At 40.7% G+C, this 18,780-nt stretch overlaps 1 protein-coding gene across 4 annotated transcripts in view; it reads right to left on the bottom strand.

Moving 5' to 3' along the window:
* MBNL2 (muscleblind-like splicing regulator 2) overlaps positions 1-18,780 on the bottom strand; it is a 156,433-nt gene that overhangs the window by 38,136 nt on the left and 99,517 nt on the right. For all 4 annotated transcript variants that reach the window (XM_012647351.1, XM_012647350.1, XM_012647353.1 and 1 more), the window contains exons 3-5: positions 17,784-17,948; positions 8,987-9,187; positions 5,900-6,163 (exon numbers count right to left, since the gene is read on the bottom strand). In XM_012647351.1, the coding sequence (XP_012502805.1) occupies positions 5,900-6,163; positions 8,987-9,187; positions 17,784-17,948 (630 nt within the window). The remainder of the gene's footprint in view (positions 1-5,899; positions 6,164-8,986; positions 9,188-17,783; positions 17,949-18,780) is intronic.

Below are 18,780 nucleotides of genomic sequence, written 5' to 3'. Positions count from 1 at the left end.
TGCTTAAAACTACCAAAGAGAGGTTCCGTCTTGCTTGTTCTCACATTTTAAAAATTCTGGTAAGTGTGATGCTTGTGTTTTAGAGATAGTTAAAAGAATAATGCTCTAATGGGAAACGAACAACTCTTTTTCTGAAGTTAAAGATTTAAATTCTTTTTAAGGGTCTAATTAATTAAAATAAGGGGAAACTCCCCAGATAATATTAATAATAAAAATTGCGCTAGGGAAATGCTTTGGGTTCAGACATGAAAGCCAGGTGAATGGAATGGCCATATCTTTGAACTGCAATCAGCATTCTCATTTATCTTTTTAAATAAGGAAATAAAAGAATAGTTTTTTCCAGATTCTGAAGAGTTATCTTGCTACTAGAGTAAGAATACTTTGACTTCATCCAACTGCAACTGAGCTGGTTCCAACTGCGCCTCTCACTTCAACTAAATAGACAGTGACAGATTCAGTAATTTTCCTGTCATTGTCAGAAAGAACCTGGCTCTTGTTCTGAAACTACATTCCTTTGGGTTGTCTTTGAAGAGGCTGCAAGATTCTCTGACTTATCAGAACTCTTAATTTGGACACTGTGTACTAATCCAAGAAACTACAGTAACTAACTCTACTGGCATCTGCTACGACAATCTTTATGCATATTGACGAATGTGATGTGAAAATGTGTAGAAGGGCACAGAGAAGACAATAGCTTTGACTTAAACACATGAGGCTGAGGAATGACCTGTCTATGTAAATGATCATTTCTTCTCTTACCCCATCAGCCCAGGTCATCTACCACGTTGTTCCTTCGATGATTAAAGTATATATTGATTGCAGTTGTTAGAATTGGTACTTCTAGGAAACAGGCAAATAAAATCAGGGCTCAGCCATAAAGTCACTATTAGTACCATGATTTGTTGTATTAGCAGGTACAGGCATATCTTGTTTTATTGCAATTTGCTTTATTGCACTTTGCAAATAATACATTTTTTAAAAATTGAAGGTTTGTGGCAGCCCTGCCTCAAATAAGTCTATCAGTGCCATTTTCCCCACAGCATGTGCTAACTTTGTGTCTCTGTGTCACATTCTCACAATATTTCAAACTTTTTTCATTATTATTATACATTATATCTGTTATGGTGATTTGTGATCAGTGATCTTTGATGTTATTATGGTAATTGTTTTGGGGTGCCATGAACCATGCCCTTATAAGATGGTGAACCTAATGATAAATATCATGTGTGTTTTGACTGCTCCACCAATGGCCTAACACCCATCTCTCTCCCTCTTTTCGGGTCTCCCTATTCCCTGAGACACAACAATATTGAAATTAGGTCAATTAGTATCTCTCTGATGGCTTTTAAGTGTTCAAATGAAAGGAAGAGTTGCACATCTCTCACTTGAAATCAAAAGCTAGAAATGATTAAACTTAGTGAGGCATGTCAAAAAACAAGATAGGTCAAAAGCTAGGCCTCTTGTGCCAAACAGTTTTAGCCAAGTTATGAATGCGAAGTAAAAATTCTTGAAGGAAATTCAGTGTTAATCCAGTGAACATACGAATAAGAGAGTGAAACAGACTTACTGCTGATGTGGGAAAGTTCGAGTGGTCTGGATAGAAGATCAAACAAGCCACAACATTCTCTTAAGCCAAAGCCTAATCCAGAACAAGTCCCCAACTCTTCAATTTTATGAAGGTTGAGAGACATGAGGAGCTGCAGAATAAAAGTCTGAAGCTGCAGATGTGGGTTCACGAGGTTGAAGGAAAGAAGTTGTTTCCACAACCTAAAAGTGTGAAGTGAGCAGCAAGTGTTTGATGCAGAAGCTGCAGCAAGTTATCCAGTAGATCTAGCTAAAGGTGGCCTTGATGAAGGTGGCTACATTAAACAACAGATTTTCAATGTGCATGAAACAGCATTCTGTTGGAAGAAGATGCCATCTAGGACTTTCATAGCTAGAAAGGAGAAGTCAGTGCCTGGCTTCAAAACTTCAAAAGATAGCCTGACTCTCTTACTAGGGGCTAATGCAGATGGTGACTTGAAGCTCATTTTCCATCTGAAAATCTTAGGGCCCTTAAGAATTATGCTAAATATACTCTGCCTATGCTCTAGAAATGGAACAACAAAGCCTCGATGACAGCACATCTGTTTATAGCATGGGTTATTGAATATTTTAAGCCCACCATTGAGATTTACTGCTCAGAAAAAAAGATTCCTTTCAAAATACTACATCTCATTGACAATGAACCTGGTCACCAAGAGCTTTGATGGAGATGTACAAGGAGATGATTTTTTTTCATGTCTGCTAACACAATATCCATTCTGCAGCCCATGGATCAGGAGAAATTTTGAATTTCAAGTCTTACTTTATTTAAGAAACACATTTTGTAAGGCTATAGCTGCCATAGATACAGCTGGTATGATTTCTCCAATGGATCTGAGAAAAGTAAGTTGAAAATTTGCCAGAAAGGATTCACCATTCTAGATGTCATTAAGAACATTCATGATTGATGAGAAGTCAAAATATTAACATGGACAGGAGTTTGGAAGAAGTCGATCCCAACCCTCGAGGATGACTTTGAGGGGTTCAAGACTTCAGTGGAGGAAGTCCCTGCAGATATGGTGGAAACAGCAAGAGAACTAGAATTAGAAGTGGAGCTTGAAGATGTGACTGAATTGCTGTAACCTCAAGACAGAACTAACAAATGAGGAGTTGCTTCTTATGGATGAGCAAAGAAAGTGGTTTCTTGAGAGAGAATCTACTCCTGGTGAAGACCCTGTGAATTTTGTTGAAATGAAAACAAAGGATTTAGAAAATTACATAAACTTAGTTGATAAGGCAGCAGCAGGGTTCGAGAGGATTGACTCCAATTTTAAAGAAGTTCTGCTGTGGGTAAAATGTTATCACACAGCATCGCATGCTACAGAGATATCTTTCATGAAAGGAAGGGCCAATCAATGTGGCAAACTTCAGTTGTCTTATTTTAAGAAATTGCCATAGCTACCCCAGCCTTCAGCAACCACCCTGATCAGGTCAGCATCCATCAACACTGGGGCAAGACCCTCCACCAGCAAAAAGATTATGACTTGCTGAAGGGTCAGATGATAGTTGGGTTTTTTGGTTTTTTTCCCAACAATAAAATATTTTTTAATTAAGGAATGTACATTGGCTTTTTAGACAGTGCTATTGCACTCTTAATAGACTACAGTAATGGTATAAACATAACTTTCATATGCACTGGGAAACAAAAAATTCATGTGACTCACTTTATTGCTCTATTAGCTTTATTGCCATGAGCTGGAACCCAACCTGCAATATCTGCAAGGTGTGCCTGTCCTTGAGTTATAGTGACTAATGTTTTCATATTCCCAGGGCCTGCTTTCATACCCAAGTGGCCAGAGATGGCCACTGTAACCCAGGCCGAGCCAGCCAGCATCCTATCACTCTAGCCACAGAGACAGCCACCAAAATGACCCTTAACTGTTTGTTTATTCTAATTAGAGCTGGTGTAGAAGATACCATTTTCTCTCTTGTCAAAAGATGTAAGAACATGTCCCTACAGCTTTCCAAAGCCATGATCTATCTGGGTCACATAGTGATGGTGGCCTTAGAGAATGGCCCTCACCTTCTAAGAGAAGCAAGGAAGAGAAAGAAGAGGGAGAATTGCTGGTTCCTAAGTTCTTGGACCCAGGCATTCCTGAGGTTTTGTCCCTACACTTTTTGGAGGGCACCAAATGATCCAGTAAAGCTCAACTTTTTCATTTAAGCTACTTTAGTTAGATTTTTGTCTCTTATGATCAGGGTTCTGACTAGCCTTGAGGATATCTTGTACACCTAGTTATGATTATAATATGAATTTTATGTTTTTAGTGCCCATTAATCAACACCTATTAGGATAAGTTGAGGCTGGCCTAAAATGATTACAACAAGAAACTTCTTATAGGATGAGATCTTCACTACGTGGATAGTAAAATGGACTCCACACTGGAGAAATGCATAAAGGACCTCATTTGCTCTCTAAAAGAAGTCTTTTTTTTTGTTGTTAGCATTAAGTTTATCAAATTATTTTCATCTTCCCTTCCTTCCTCCCCATTCTCAATTATAATGGGCTTTGGAAACTACTCTTTTATTAGAACAAAAAAGGGAGACTTCCTCTATTTTTTGCTGACCCTTTTGTGTGGATGCAAACATCTCCACATATATAGGAACTCACACACTCAGAAAAGCCAGTGTTGTGTCCAGTGACATGAGAATGAGCAGGACAAGAGGAAAGGACACTAAAGTGACAAAGACTCTGAGAGAAAAATAGTGAGATAGAGAAGGACCCCGTGCCCAAGGTGCTTGGAAATAAGCTCAGATTGGAAAGATCTCTAGAACCACAAACTGCACACCAAGTGGTGATTAACCTCTGTAAGGCTCTGTGCCTTTCTCTCTGTGTCTCCATTGCTTGTCACGGGTCCATGGCTTAACAAGCATTTGTGAAAAGAATGCTGAGTAATGACGAACTTGCTTGTGTGACAGCCACGCTTCCCTTTGGACCAGTTACCAATGTATGAGGTGGTGTTTGCTAGCTAGTGTTTTTAGACTATACCTTTCATCTCTGAAGTCACATCTAACTTTCCTTTTGAGTCCCTAATGCCCCACTGGAGCCCACTATGCACTTCCATCATGTCATCATGTCACTGATGAGCATTAGTGCTCCCAGTAAACTACAAGCTCCTCGAGGGCAAGGAACTCAGCCTAATTTATTTATTCTACCCAGCAAGTGCCTAATGCATGGTCTCATTAAATGTGTTGAATGAATGAATTCTCGATGCCTATCACATATTAAAACAGACTTCTGATAAGCCAGAGAGCTCACACTGAAACAAATGAATTAGAAACTTCTACAGCGTAGCACAGTGGTTCTCAAACTTTGCTGTGCATTGGAATCACCTGGGAGCTTTTTAAAAAGCACCACAGCCTAGGCCACCGCCAGACCAATTAAATAAGAAACTCTGGGGGAACGGAAAGATGTCAGACCCTTCAGGTAATTCCAAAACATAGCCACGTTGGAGAAGCAGTGTCTAGGCAGGTGCTTCTCAAATGTCAATGTGCATACAAAACACCTGGAGATGTTTTGAAGTTCAAATTCTGATGCCCGAGGTCTGGGGTGAGGCCCAAGATTCTGGAGGTTTAACAGGCCCCTAGGTGATGACGATGATGACACTTTTGGTCTCTAAGGGACAGTTAGGCTCCATGAGATTCTGGAGCCCTAGCAGGCTCCCAGATGATGCTAATGAGGTTGCTGTTAATCTCCGAAGGACAGTAAGGAGTAAGGTGACTCAGGGAAGCAAGCCTGGTCACAGGTCCTTTTTTTTTTTTTTTTTGACACCAGCCAGCCAGTACAGCTCCATTTTCATCTGAATTGCATTTGCCGTTCTGCATGAGATTTCAGTGGGGAAATTGCCCTTGTGAAAAGTAGAAGAAGAAGGGGGAAAATTGGAATAGGGAAAAGGCAGTCACTGACAGGTCCCTTACTGGGGGGCTTCTCTTAGGGGGCTGCTCTCGGCAGCTTGCCGCCTTCTCTACCTGGGCTGCGGCGGTCTCCATCCTTCTTTGCCACTCTCTGAAGGCCCGGTGTGGTGCCCACTTTCTTGTCCACTGCAGAGCCCCTGAGCCCTCTCCTAGAAGACCCCAAGCTGAGACAATGTAGTCTCCGCAGACTCGCCCCCGAGGGAGGGATTTACTTATTGTGCTGAAGAAGGGAAGGAGGGAGAAAACCAAACCAAACAAAACCAAACAAAAAGGGGAAAACAACAACAAAACTTAGGCAGCAGAGCAGCGGGAATAGCAGCCTTCCAGGGTCCCCCACTGTTGGGAAGAGCGGCCCGGCGGGGGGCGCTGCGGCAGGTGCAGGGGCGGGCGCCGCACTTACCATGACTGTGGCCGCGGCCGCGGCTGCCTGGGCGGCCACCGCGGCTTGGTTGGCTTGGTGCTGCGCAGCTTTGATTTTGGCCTGCAAGTGTGCAGGAGGGTGAAAATATTTGCATTTCTCCCTCATGCAACGCCCCTTTATGTAATCCATACAAACGGTTACGGTGTTGTCGTTTGTGTCGATCATGGTGCTGTCGGCGGGGTGTGCAAAGCGGCAGTCGGTCTCTCCCCGGGCGCAGTTCCCTCGCTGGAACTCCCTGCAAACCTGAGACACAGGGAACAAGAGCCGCGATGCAGCACAGAGCCTGGCGCCGCGCGCTCACAAACAGACGCTTTCCCTTCCTTTGAATGGTGGCTTCTGTGCCACGCACAGTACAATTGATTATCCGGAACCCAAGTAACCAGAATCTCTGCCAAACTCACTTGAGTTTTGTTTTTCTCCCTTTCCTAGGACGAAAATCTGTATTGAGACAATAATCCAAAATCTGCAGTTTAGATAAAATAAGAAAGAAAAATCAACATGGCCTTCATTGTCCCTGAGTAGCATATCATCTATCTCTATATATATCTTCAAATCTCCTACTAAGACAACCACTTTGGGGATGCCATAGGGTTTTTTGTCTTTTCGCGTGGAGGGGTAATTTCATCATGCATCAAGCTACCAGGTCATAGTCGTGCAACTCCACAAACAATCAGAGGAAACGGCAAACTTGTTCCTCCTGTCTCTGAGGACGGGGAGTGCGTTGGGTGAATGTTAATGCTCCTGTTTGCCCCTCTTCTCCCTGCTCTACAAAGATAACTTATAATCATAAACCAAGAGCAATATCTAAGACACCAAAACTTTCATTTTAAGGTTATTATATTATTATTTTTGACAGCACAGAAAGAAGATAAGAAAGTAAAGATAAAACAAGAGAAATATGTCAAGAGACAACGGTAAAGAAATAAGTAAACGGAGGGGAGTGGAATACAGCTGGAAGTGTTGATATTTTTAATTCTTTAATCCCAAATTATCCTGAAATCTCAGTAACTAGAATTGCCCATCCTCTGAGAATTCTGGTGGATCAAGATTTTACTTCTAAAGAAAGATTTCTTTAGAATTTGAAGAGTATTCTTAATTATACCCTGAATATAGACAATATGAAATAATATGAATAACATACACAGTGTTTATATAATTCTTCCCTGCTTATACATATCGTACAAATCATTAGCAAGAAAAAATTACTAGTAGAGTTGTAAGTTTATCTCTTTTCAGTCTCCAGTTCCAAAGTGTGTAAGTAAGTGTTGGTTCACACCTTGAGCACCTCAATGTTTCTGAAGGGTCACTGACTTGAAATTCAAGTCTTGTGAAAGTCAAACATAGTTGCAAAATACTGTTTCACTGACCAGTGGCCAGGCAAGGTTGAAGGGTAAACAGCATGAATTATAAGATTGTTCGTTGTTTACTCCTACTTTGAATATTAGCCAACATTCTCTCTTTAGTTCATAAAACGTACAAAATAAAAATCGCTAAGATGTTCCCACAGATTCTGAGTAAGCCTTCCTCTATAAATGGAATGACTCCTGTCTGTGACAGCGTCATAGGTGCAGACAAGCCATCAAGCACCTACCAAGGGGCTCTGTGTGCCGCTGACTTCATTCCTGGTTTGAATGAACCAAAAGGCACCCTGCTAAAGTCATTGTGAATCATTTTCACATATGTCTTTGTCTACTAGCCCTGTTGGGAAGGACTATTTGTTCCCAATTCTGTTGATTTAATTTGTTTTCTAAAACAGTCACATACCGAACACAAAAGCTCCATGGGTCCAGCAGGTGGAGCCCAAAACACTTTTCCAGTCCCATGAAAGGTCTATTCAGTGCTAACAGGGATAGGCTATATCTCTCCAAAACAGAAGCAATTAGACTTTACATTCTCTTTAACTGGGGATCCATATACTTCAGATCGAAGCTGAGTGAAAAAACATGTATCTTTAAAAATATTTGCAGTTTGAAATTCTGAATTTTAAAACATACACAGGATATTCGGCAGCAATATTTTATTGCCTTCAAGGTTTACTGGGTTAGGATGTAAACAAATGCACATTGAAAGAACATTCTGTAAAGATCCAACGTAAAGTACAGTGTACGTCCTAACCACGTATGTGTCACCTGAGAACTTCAGTCAGTAATGAAACTAGAGGAGCTCTTTGAAAAATCTATGAGAATCTTTATACACTCTTATTATATGCTCTATTAAACATCACGGGGATGTAATAGTAAGATAAATAGATGAATTCTCCAGCTGTGAGTAAAGAGAAATTTTACCCAACAAAGTACAGGAGGGTTGGCTCCACTCATGACTTAAGAATTATGTTTTATAAATATATGAACTTGTTTTCTTGAATGTTCTAGATAGAACACTTGAATTTAGGTTAAAGAAAATATCTCAATTAGTAACTAAATTTTCCCAGCTTCCAATTCTCCTCTGTTTACCAAGAACACAATCAGGGCTGATATCCTGGCACATTACCAGAGCAGCCATACTTGTTCTTAAAATATTGAAATATGGCCATACCAATTGGTAAAGAGTTGTAATCCCACTTCCTCCCACCACTGCCCCTGAGTGTCCCCCCTTGCCCTGGTTGCTGGTCTCTTGATCTGCCAGTTTCCAGAACTTTCTAGGATCTAGCAAGGGCTAGTGCCTGGCACAGCAGGAGACCTTCAGGAATGGAGCCATCTCTATGGCCTGCATAGTGACTGATTCAATATTCTATTGATTGTTTAATATTTTGCCCTTAAACACATATTACATGTACCTGATTTTTATTTGTACTAAAGTTATTATTTTCCCACAGACTAATTTCCTTTTTACTTGGCCTTTATTTCAAACCATAGAATTATGAATGCATGGGTTTTAGATGACAGAGAGAGAGAGAGAGAGAAAGAGAGTGTGTGTGTGTGTGTGTGTGTGTGTGTGTGTGTGTGTGTGTGCGCCAGTGTGTATGGCTGTTTTACAGGATTGAATTAACATCTCCCAAGCTATCACTTACATAGAAGTATACTTCTACGACAAATACATCTCAAAACACAAACATAATTGAAGTACCTCCAGTTTGTCAGTCCTGAGAAGTTTCTGAGTTGCAGTTGAGCCCGGGACAGTGACAGGTGGACTTCCGGGAACAATAACAGGTGTGGTGGGTAGAATTTCCGTTGGGACTAACCCAACTCCAGGGGTTACAGGTGCTAAGTAAGGAGCAAAGCTAATAGCCGTATTTGTCCCTATGGCAGGACCTACAGGAAAAGTGGGCTGTTAAAGGAAGACAACACAGGAAAAAGATTTCTTTAGAATAAAACTTTAAAAAATCACCAGCAAATGTTATTTGAGCAAAATGTATTCATCATATATTCTTTGTGTTCATTGCACAATTTAATGCTGAACTGTGATAAAAATAGAATCCATATAAATCCTTTCTTCCCCAAACCATACAAACATATAGGAGAACATCATAGAAACCTAATTACAGGAAACGGATTGAACTTTCATTCCTATGAAAGTGTTCTCAACAAAAGAAAATAATAATTTCTACTCTGCTCATCATTCTAAACAATTGAATGTTATAACACTAAGGTAGTAAAACTTATGGAATACTGATTGATGATCTTTGATTTCTTCTACATGTTTCTCAAAGGGAGAAGACTAAAGAAAACTCTTCATTATAACCTGATTTTAAAGTTGAGGAACTTTACTCATTCTCAAAAAATGGGGCTTACCTGGGATTTTATTTTGGTCAGACTTGCCAGTATGTTTCCATATTCCATCACTAGCATGTATAGTCCCAAAATTCATATGCAGTTTCCATATAGACCTACTATTTTTCGCTCTAACTCAATTATGTCTAGATCCAACTTTCCCTTCCTGAAAGGTTGGATAGAAGAGCTTGAACTTTTTAATTGACTAATTTCTCAACTGGCTATTAAAAGTTGGTTTGGTTTCCTGGGTCACAAAATCAACACAGCAGTGACAAGAGCATACAGTGCCTTATTACATCTGTTCCCTATCACTATAGTCCTTGTCCAGGGATAAGAAGAAATATGCTAGTGGATTGATGGGATAATTATTTTTTAAAAGCTCTACCTAAAAATATATAAATAATTCTGCCTTTCAGAAAGGAAATAATATACATTTAAGAGAATAACAAACCTTGTTTTTTACCTTTTAAGAACCACTGTTAGAAATTTTAAATACTAAATATTTTTCTTAGACTAAATTTTACACTGAAATGGATTTGAATGCTTGTTTGTTTTTCAGTGATAGATGATTTTTAACCTATTTGTTTTCAGATATTTGCAATCATATGCTAATGCAATTTTTTAACATTGAACTAGGATGTTGCCAGTGTCATGCTTCTTCTCTATTTATATATTGTGAGTGACATTCTCATTGTCTATTTGTGACCCTGAATGAGTTTTTTAACTATGTCTAGTAAACACATTTTTCTTTATAGCAATAAGAGAAGAATATTTCTTATAATGGTCATGATAGAAAACAGTAAATTATTGATAATGTATGCAGGGAGTCTTGGAGAGGCTGGAAAGTCTTTATTGAAGTGGTGGGGGCTGGAAGAGGCCATGTTAATGGTCTTAGAGGGCTGCCGGGTCAGTACACCCACGAGGAGCTCCTAGATCTTTATGGCTCAGATATAAAATTCACTTTGGGAGAGAGTTACAATATGAGGTCTCAACATGGGAAATAGATGGCAGTTAGGATTTTTTTCTTCCTTGATTTTTTACAAAATGTTATATATGTGTGTTATCCATTTGAGTTATAATTATAGAAAGTGGGGTTTTCAGTAACCGTAGCTTTTATAATTTAGTACTGTTGAAAAAAAGCCAGGTGATTTAAATAGTAAACGGACTATCTAATGTTAAGATTTTTAAAAAAAGTCAGTTCTGAAAGTTGGAAATCACAACACATCAGGAATTCAACAGAGCAGCTATATCATAAATGCCTGCGGGTGGGGGCGGCATTTGAAAAACAGAGGTAAAACGTGACTCAATAGTTCTAGCAGGGAGCTTGAAATTTGCATTTAAAAATTTTTACTGCATGATCTGACACTTGGCCAAATTTGGGGACCACTCTCATAAATGAGGAGTGAAAATAGTATTAGAAATATTTGCACTAAATGTGTAATTTTACCCGAGACTCATTATCAAAGTAAACATTTAGAGAAAATATTTGTCTTTTGTACCTCCATTTTTTTTTTTTTTCTGAAAGTAAATTCCCAATCCTCCCTTCCCACAGATCACCAGTGTGGTAACATACACAGGTGGTGCCTTCACTGTCAATAGGCTATGAGAAGCTCAAAACTCACTTCCCAAAACCTTTTTGGATATCAACAAATCTATTCCAATTAGCTAAATTTTGCTTTCAAAAATATAGGTTACTTGTTTATCTGATTTAATAATCTAAAATGACTGTTCCAATATGTTTTATTGGCGATGCTGTAATGTAGGTCACAGAGAAATAGTATTATTTAAAAGTAAAACCACAGATTTTCAACTCCGAGAGACTTGAATTCAAATCCAGTGCTCTGTCACTTACTAATCCTTACCCTGGGGAGGAAATTAACCTCTCTGAGCTTTAATTTTCTCATCTACGATAGGGAAGTAAAACTACTTAGCTAAAAGGGTTGGTCCGAATGAGGGGCTATTTCTCTCCTATTTCCCCATGGTCAACCCAATAAATAGCAGCTGTCATTAGTAGGGCAAAAATCAAATAAAGGTTTGGGGTTTTTGCCTCAAATTATCCAATGATCCTATAACAGGAATGTAATCAGCATAGCAATATAATAGATAGGGGTATAAAACTGAGTTAAATTATAGCAATAATCTTCTCTTTTTTTGAACTATGGGCTGGGAAAGTAAATATTTTCTACCACGTGGAACTGACTGAAAGTTAAAAGTTAATAGGCCAATTCAGATAGACTCAGTTGGATGTTTTCCTTGTTTTATGTAGAGTGTTTTCCATTGAAGTTCATTAGTAAAAAAAAATACAGTTACGGTGATTTGCGGAGATGTGCACTCTGTATTATTGTTATGAACAATAATACTTTACATCTGCAAAAGATTTGGCTGTTCTGAAAGCATTCTCACACTCGTCGTCCTGGTTAATCTTCTCAAATCCAGGAGAAGCAAGTGTGGCAGCAAGAATCGCAGTCTCACAGGTGAGAACAATTTAGAGTGGAGACACTAAAGGGATAACCCAAGGTCAATGCTTCCAGGCAGAGTCAAAGCAAAACACCCCGGACTCCTGGCTCCCAGTCGCGGGCTATTCCACTCTTCTGTGCTCACTAGATTTTCTTGGCAATTTCTTAAAACAAAAGAGGAAAGAAAAACCCACAAACCAGTTGCCTGTGTGTCTTTGGAGCAAATAGAGTGGTATCGGAGAGTTGTACCGGAGCGTGTCCCACAGCCAGCCTGGGCTTTCTGCAGACAGGACGTGTGGGGACCCGATGCTTTGGAAAAGTGGTTCTCGGATCCTGGATTCAAGTTAAACTCCCTAGGTAGGTAGAGTCTTGGCCGATAAGGTATCCTGGTGTCTGAATTCGGTTCTCAGCCGGTGGATCAGAAAAGAGAAGGGCAGCCCCTTCCCGTGATTCTGTTCCTGCAAGCACAGCAGCGCCAGCTCAGGAGCATCCGCCCCGCGGCTCCTGCAGAGTGCTGCTGCCAGGCCGCCGCAGACAGCCTCCGTCTGGCCCACGTCATCTCGTCCTCTCGTCACCGCGCAGCGCTAACCCACAGCGAGGGAGGCCCGAGGGCAAGATGTGCAGGAAGCTTCTTGAGGAAAATCGCTTCCGAAATGCCGGTCCGGCGACTTCCTCCCTCTGTTCCTCACACCACCTTCCTCTGTTTCTGGCCCCGGGTTCCTCTCTCTCTGCTCTTGTTTCCACTACGTGACATCAGTAGATCCAGTCTCAGGGATGACAAACACACGCTCTCACACACTCACTTACATACATTCACACTCCCACACTCCCACACACACTCACATACATTCACTGCACATGCACACTCACAACACACTTGGACACACATTCACTACACACAACACAACATGCAACATGCAGTCACACACACATACATTAACTACATACATGTACACTCACAACACACACTACACACACACAACACACACACACCACACACGCATACCTTCACTACACATGTACACTCACAACACACTTGCACACATATTCACTACACACAACACAACATGCAACATGCAGTCACACACACATACATTCACTACACACATGTACACTTGCACACACTCACACACACACATTCACTACACATGCACACTCACAACACACACTACACACTTATAACAACACACAAAACACAGACACACACTCACACTTGCACGCACACAACTCACACACGCATTCACACACTCACCACACACAGACATTCACTACACACATACACTCACAACACACTTGCACATACATTCACTGCACACTCAACACCCAACACAGTCACACATATAACACATTCACACTGACTATATACTCACACTCGTGCACTCACAATATAGCACACACGCACAGTCACACACACATTCACAGCACACACACACTTGCACACACACTCACAGCCTCCCACACAGCTCCTTTATCTTGCATGCACATGTGAAGGCTGTGTGTGTTCCAGGAGGGAACGGCAAGACAAATTCCAGCTCTATCCTAACAGGAATCGGGGAGACAAAAACTGCTAGGAGGAACGAGGTGGGGGGGGACTTTTGAAACACAGGGAATTTGAGACAGAAGAGTTGTAAGAGGAAAGAATGGTTTGAATTTTCATTCATTTAATAAATATTTGTTGGTACGAACATGGTGCCAGAACACTGTGTATGTTTATTGAACTGAAATGCTCGTGGGAAAGAACAAAACAAACAAAATCACAGTTCGTTTGTATGGCGAAGCAGAGGAGGGGGTTTCATTGATAAGGATGGTGGGGATTGGAGGTGGGTTGCAGGGCTGGATCTGAGTCCCTGTGAGTAAGGTGAGTTAACCTGTGACGAGCACAAGGACACATCAGCAAGGGCAAAGCCAGGAGGCACACACAGCTCTGGGTATGCAGAGCTCAAAATCTGCTTTGGTCTCAGTGGACACAGGCAGAGTGGCTCAGGATAAGATGGCGGGCTGGCGGGGACCAGATCACAGAAGCCACTGGGGGTCATAATCAAGGTCAAATGTTTAGGCTTTATCCCCAGTGAAACAGGGAAGTACTGAAGGCCTTTAAGTAGGGCAGTGATATGATCCTATTTATATTTTAAGAAGACTCCTCTTTTTAAAGGGTTGCTGCATATAGGAAATATTGGAGTAGTTCGAGAGTGGAATTGAGAGATTAGGAAGGAAACATTTATATGGTATTTTGAAAAAAGGTTGATGGGGCCTCAGACAAGGGTGCTGAGAGGTGGAGAAGTAGATGTGTTTGAAGGCAGGTGTGACAGGACTTGCTGAGGAACTGAATGTCAAAGAACATGCAGGAAAGAGTCCACTGGATTTAGGTTTGAGATTGTCACTTCATGATACCATTTACTGAAATGGGAATGTAGTGTAGTAAAGAATTTGATTTTGAACATGTCATGCTCCTGTGAGAAATTTAAAGGTGAGTCCAATAGGAAGTTGGATATACGAGCCTAAGGCTCGGAGGAGAGGTTTAGACTGGAAGCACACATTTGGGGTTCTCAGCCTGTAGATGATTGACAGCCACAAGAATGGATGAGACCACAAAGGAGAGGGTAGATGGAGAGAAATATCCAGTTCTAGGAGCCTCAACATATAATAGAGAAATATAATGGGCAAAGGAGACAGAGGAGGGAATGATCAGAGAGAAAGGAGAACTTAACAGAGGAGAGATTGGTGACACGTGTTGAGTATAGCTAAGAGGCCGAATAAATTGTCTTAGTCCATTCTGGCTCCTACAACAAAATATCACGAACTGGGTGGTTTATAAACAACAGACATTTATTTTTCACATTTCTGGAGTCTGGGATGTCAAGGTCAAGGTGCTGGCAGATTCGATGTCTGGTGAGGGCCTGCTTTCTGGTTCATAGATAGGATGGCCTCACTGTGTCCTCACACGGCAAAAAGGTGAGCGTTCTCCTCCGTGTTTCTTCTTGAAAGGACACTAATCCCATTCATGAGAGCTCCACCTTCATGACCTAATCGACTTCCATAGGCCCTACTCCTAATACCATCACCTTGGGGGTTAGGACTTCAACATATGAATTTTGCAGGGGACACAAAGATTCAGACTGTAACAACAACGACAGCAAAAAGTGACCGTCAGTTTGGTGATATGGAGGACACTGGCAAGAGAGGTCAGTGGAATGGGTTCAGAGGTGGACAGAGGAAGGAGGGACTGGGAAAAATATCCGTTGCACTTTAAAGAAGTTTAGCCTAGAAGGAGGCCTAAAAATGGAGTAATAGTACTTGTGACTCTGCTTATCAATTTATATGTCTTAAGCAATTTCTGCATCTATTAGTTTCTTGTAGCTGCTGTAAACGAATTACCACAAACCTGATGGCTTAAAACAATGCACATTTATCCTTTCCTAGTTCTGGAGGCCAGCAGCCCCACGTCAGTTTCACTGGGCCAACATCAAGGTGTTGGCAGTTCCTTGCACCCCCCGGGAGGCCCTAAGGGAGAGTCCCCCCTCATCTCTTCCCCCTTCTGGTGGCTGCTGGCCTGCCTTGGCCTGTGGCCACATCACTCCAATCTCTGCCTCTGTGGTCACATAGCCTTTCTCTTCTTCCATCTGTACCAAATCTCCCTCTGCCTCTCTCTTCAAAGGACACTTACGAGCGCATTTATTCCAGGAGGATCTCCCTATCTCAACATTCTTAATCCCATCTGCAAAGACCCTGTTTCCGTATACGATGACATTGTAGGCTCCAGGAACCTATGAGGGCCATTATTCAGCTGACTACACTAATTTGAACTAATTTGTTGGCAGAGGTGATGATTTTTAAACATGTCACATTTTTATTCCAATACTTCTTGTGATTTAAAAACTCCTACTAAAATATTTAACTATAATATTTCCTTTTCAAAGAGAAATAGTGATTATTGACCTCTGATTCATGTTTGAAACAATACATAAACATAACTTTCAAAAAAAGTTCAACCAATAGTAGCCAGTAGGAATGGAATCTTCTTATTAACAGTGCCGTCATTGAGTACCAGGGGTCAATCCTTGTTAATTCTAAATAAATAGGATGTGTATGAGTCAAACGAGGGTGACACATAATGCACTGTTGCTATGTTGACATTGCTGGGTCTAAATTTATTGCCAAAAACATCGTTTAATATGTATAACTAAATTATTTTAGCAGCTAGGTAATTTAATAAAATCATTTATATGCATGCATCAAATAAAGAGACCATAAATTATACATGTGTGTAGTTTTAAATAGAACCACTTAAATGCCTATTTTTGGTAGGAAATGTGTTCAGAAATCTCTCTGTGTTCAGTTCTTACATCTGGGCAAGTTCTTACGCATCCTCGACAATACACTTATTTGAGCCTCCTCCAGGCAGCTTTTCCTCATCTAATCTCATCATTTCCTGGGCCTGAATCTCACTCTGCCCTTTTCATGTGTATGTCTATCTCCAAAAGACCGTATCTTGTTTATTTTGGAGGCCTCTGCATCTGGCATTTCTTTTACTCTGGGCAAAGCTCATTCCTGGCTACTCTGTACAGAAACCTGGAGACAAGCAGAGTTGCTAACAACCTGCGCAGATTCCGACTCCTCTTCTGGGCCAGCCTTGCCCTCCCCACCCCATCTCATGGGAGGACAGTAAAAAAGCCGAATTCACAGTTAGCTGTCCTTTTTAATTTAGCAGCTTCAGTCACACAGACTTTTCCTACAATAAAGACTGATTTTTAAACAACAGTCTTTCTTGTGCATGTATTTTTTTAAAAAAAGCAAATTTCACTCACTTTTGATTTTTTTTTTAAATTGTTAATAGCTTGTTTCTGACAAACAACTCAGAAATGTAAATGAAAACCACTAAAGTCAAATGCATTCCTTTTCCCAAGGGTGCCATTCCAAAACCCGTTTCCATTCCTTTAAGGAAGTACTTTCAAACACAGCAAAACCAGGAGGAAAATATTAGGCAATATATATTCCTATGAACTCCCTTGGGCATTTGATCTTGTGGTCATTGTCACAACTGCCACACCCTTCGCAGGCCTCTGAGAGACAGGAGACCTAAGTGACTCACTCTGGCAGGTTTTCTTTTACTCCTGCTGCCTTTGCCACCTTTCCTTGGGGGCCACTGTCAGGCTCTGGCTGGAGCAGACCGTGGAAAGCGCTCTTGCTAGCACGTCTGAGTTAAGTCCCAGCTCCACAATTTATTAGCTGCATGGCATCGGGGAAATCATTGAAATTCTCTGGTTTCTCACTTTCCTCATCCTTAAAATGGTGCCATTGAACTAAATAATCTCTTTGCTACATCGCTAAAAATATTTTAGGCATCACAACCTCTCTTCGATACATAGATTATCAATTCACACTCTAAATGAAAATGTAGAACTATTTCCGTTCTAAGATGGTTCAGATATAGAGTTTACTAATGAGAAAGAGTTGGAATGACACAGATTCTCCGGATATTGATCAGAAATTGTCTTTGCCTCCTGTTTCCACAAATATTTTTGCGTTAAAAATTAAAAAAAAAACGAAACTATTTTCCAGCATCTATTGAACTGCAAAGCTATTTGCTTTCATTGTAACCAAAGTGACAAAGTGGAAGGAGGTCATCTTGGGTCAATGTGGCATTGCCCGTACCAACACTTTAATCACCCAGCCCATCATTAGATAAGATGTACTCACCACTGGATGAAGTGGTGTTCCTGGAAACATAAATTGCATCTGCTGGGCAAGCATTGCTGCTGCAGTTTTTTGCTGGATCAAATTGTTCCTCCCATTAATTTCTAGTTGAGTTTTTAAGTGTGTCGGAGGGTGAAGATACTTGCAGTTCTCTCTTGAACAACGGCCCTGTAAAACGAATGTTTTGGTTTTAGGACTGTTATAAGTAGCTTGCAACTCCAACATCAACCATTTCACGATTGCTTCTTATATATACACAAAGCCAAGGATCCTATGTGTGTGTGTGTGTGTACGTATGTGTGTGTGTATGTTTGTGTGTGTGTGTGTGTATGCTGGGGAGGAGTGAACCAAATATTATATGATTATTAAGGATAATTGAACCTATTGAGCAGAGAAGCTTCCTGAGGTTTTTTTTTTTTTTTTTTTAAATTCCTTTTTTTTCTTTTTTTTTAATGGATTCTAAACCCTGACAATAGATTCCAAAGAAATGTGGTTGCTGAGTGTGAAGGCAAGATCCTCCTCCTATGCAGTATGGAAAGCAACCAGAGGAGCATATCCATTGTGACCCATCAAAAGGAGTCTTTGAACTTGCTACACACTGGTTTGTACATGCTACAGTGATATCCAAGTATGAATAGTTCTATGACAAATTTGTGCAGTGGAAATAGTAATAAGAATTTTAAATGCGTGCTCCAGATTAGCTGAAGACATCCTTTATTTAGACTTATTGATGAAGAGGCAACAATTATACAGGGGTGGACATTTCTTGGTGATATATGCACAGGTGAAAGTCCCAGGCCTGAACTCAGATCACGATCTGCAACTGGTACTTTGTAACACAAAAGCCGTCACTCTATTATCCCTGCCCTACCCCATGACAGGAGTATCGAATTTGATGTCATGATGTGCCACAGTGAAGAGTGTTCATGGCTAAAGTAACATTCAGATGCTAAAGCTGGCAAAACAAACATAAAAATAATTAGGTAACAGGTGTGCATAA

This window comes from Propithecus coquereli, unplaced genomic scaffold, assembly GCF_000956105.1.
Source record: "Propithecus coquereli isolate 6110/MARCELLA unplaced genomic scaffold, Pcoq_1.0 Scaffold262, whole genome shotgun sequence".
NCBI classification, from domain to species: Eukaryota; Metazoa; Chordata; class Mammalia; order Primates; family Indriidae; genus Propithecus; species Propithecus coquereli.
Note: the sequence above shows the minus strand (reverse complement) of the source record. Positions and strands in the feature narration are given on the sequence as shown.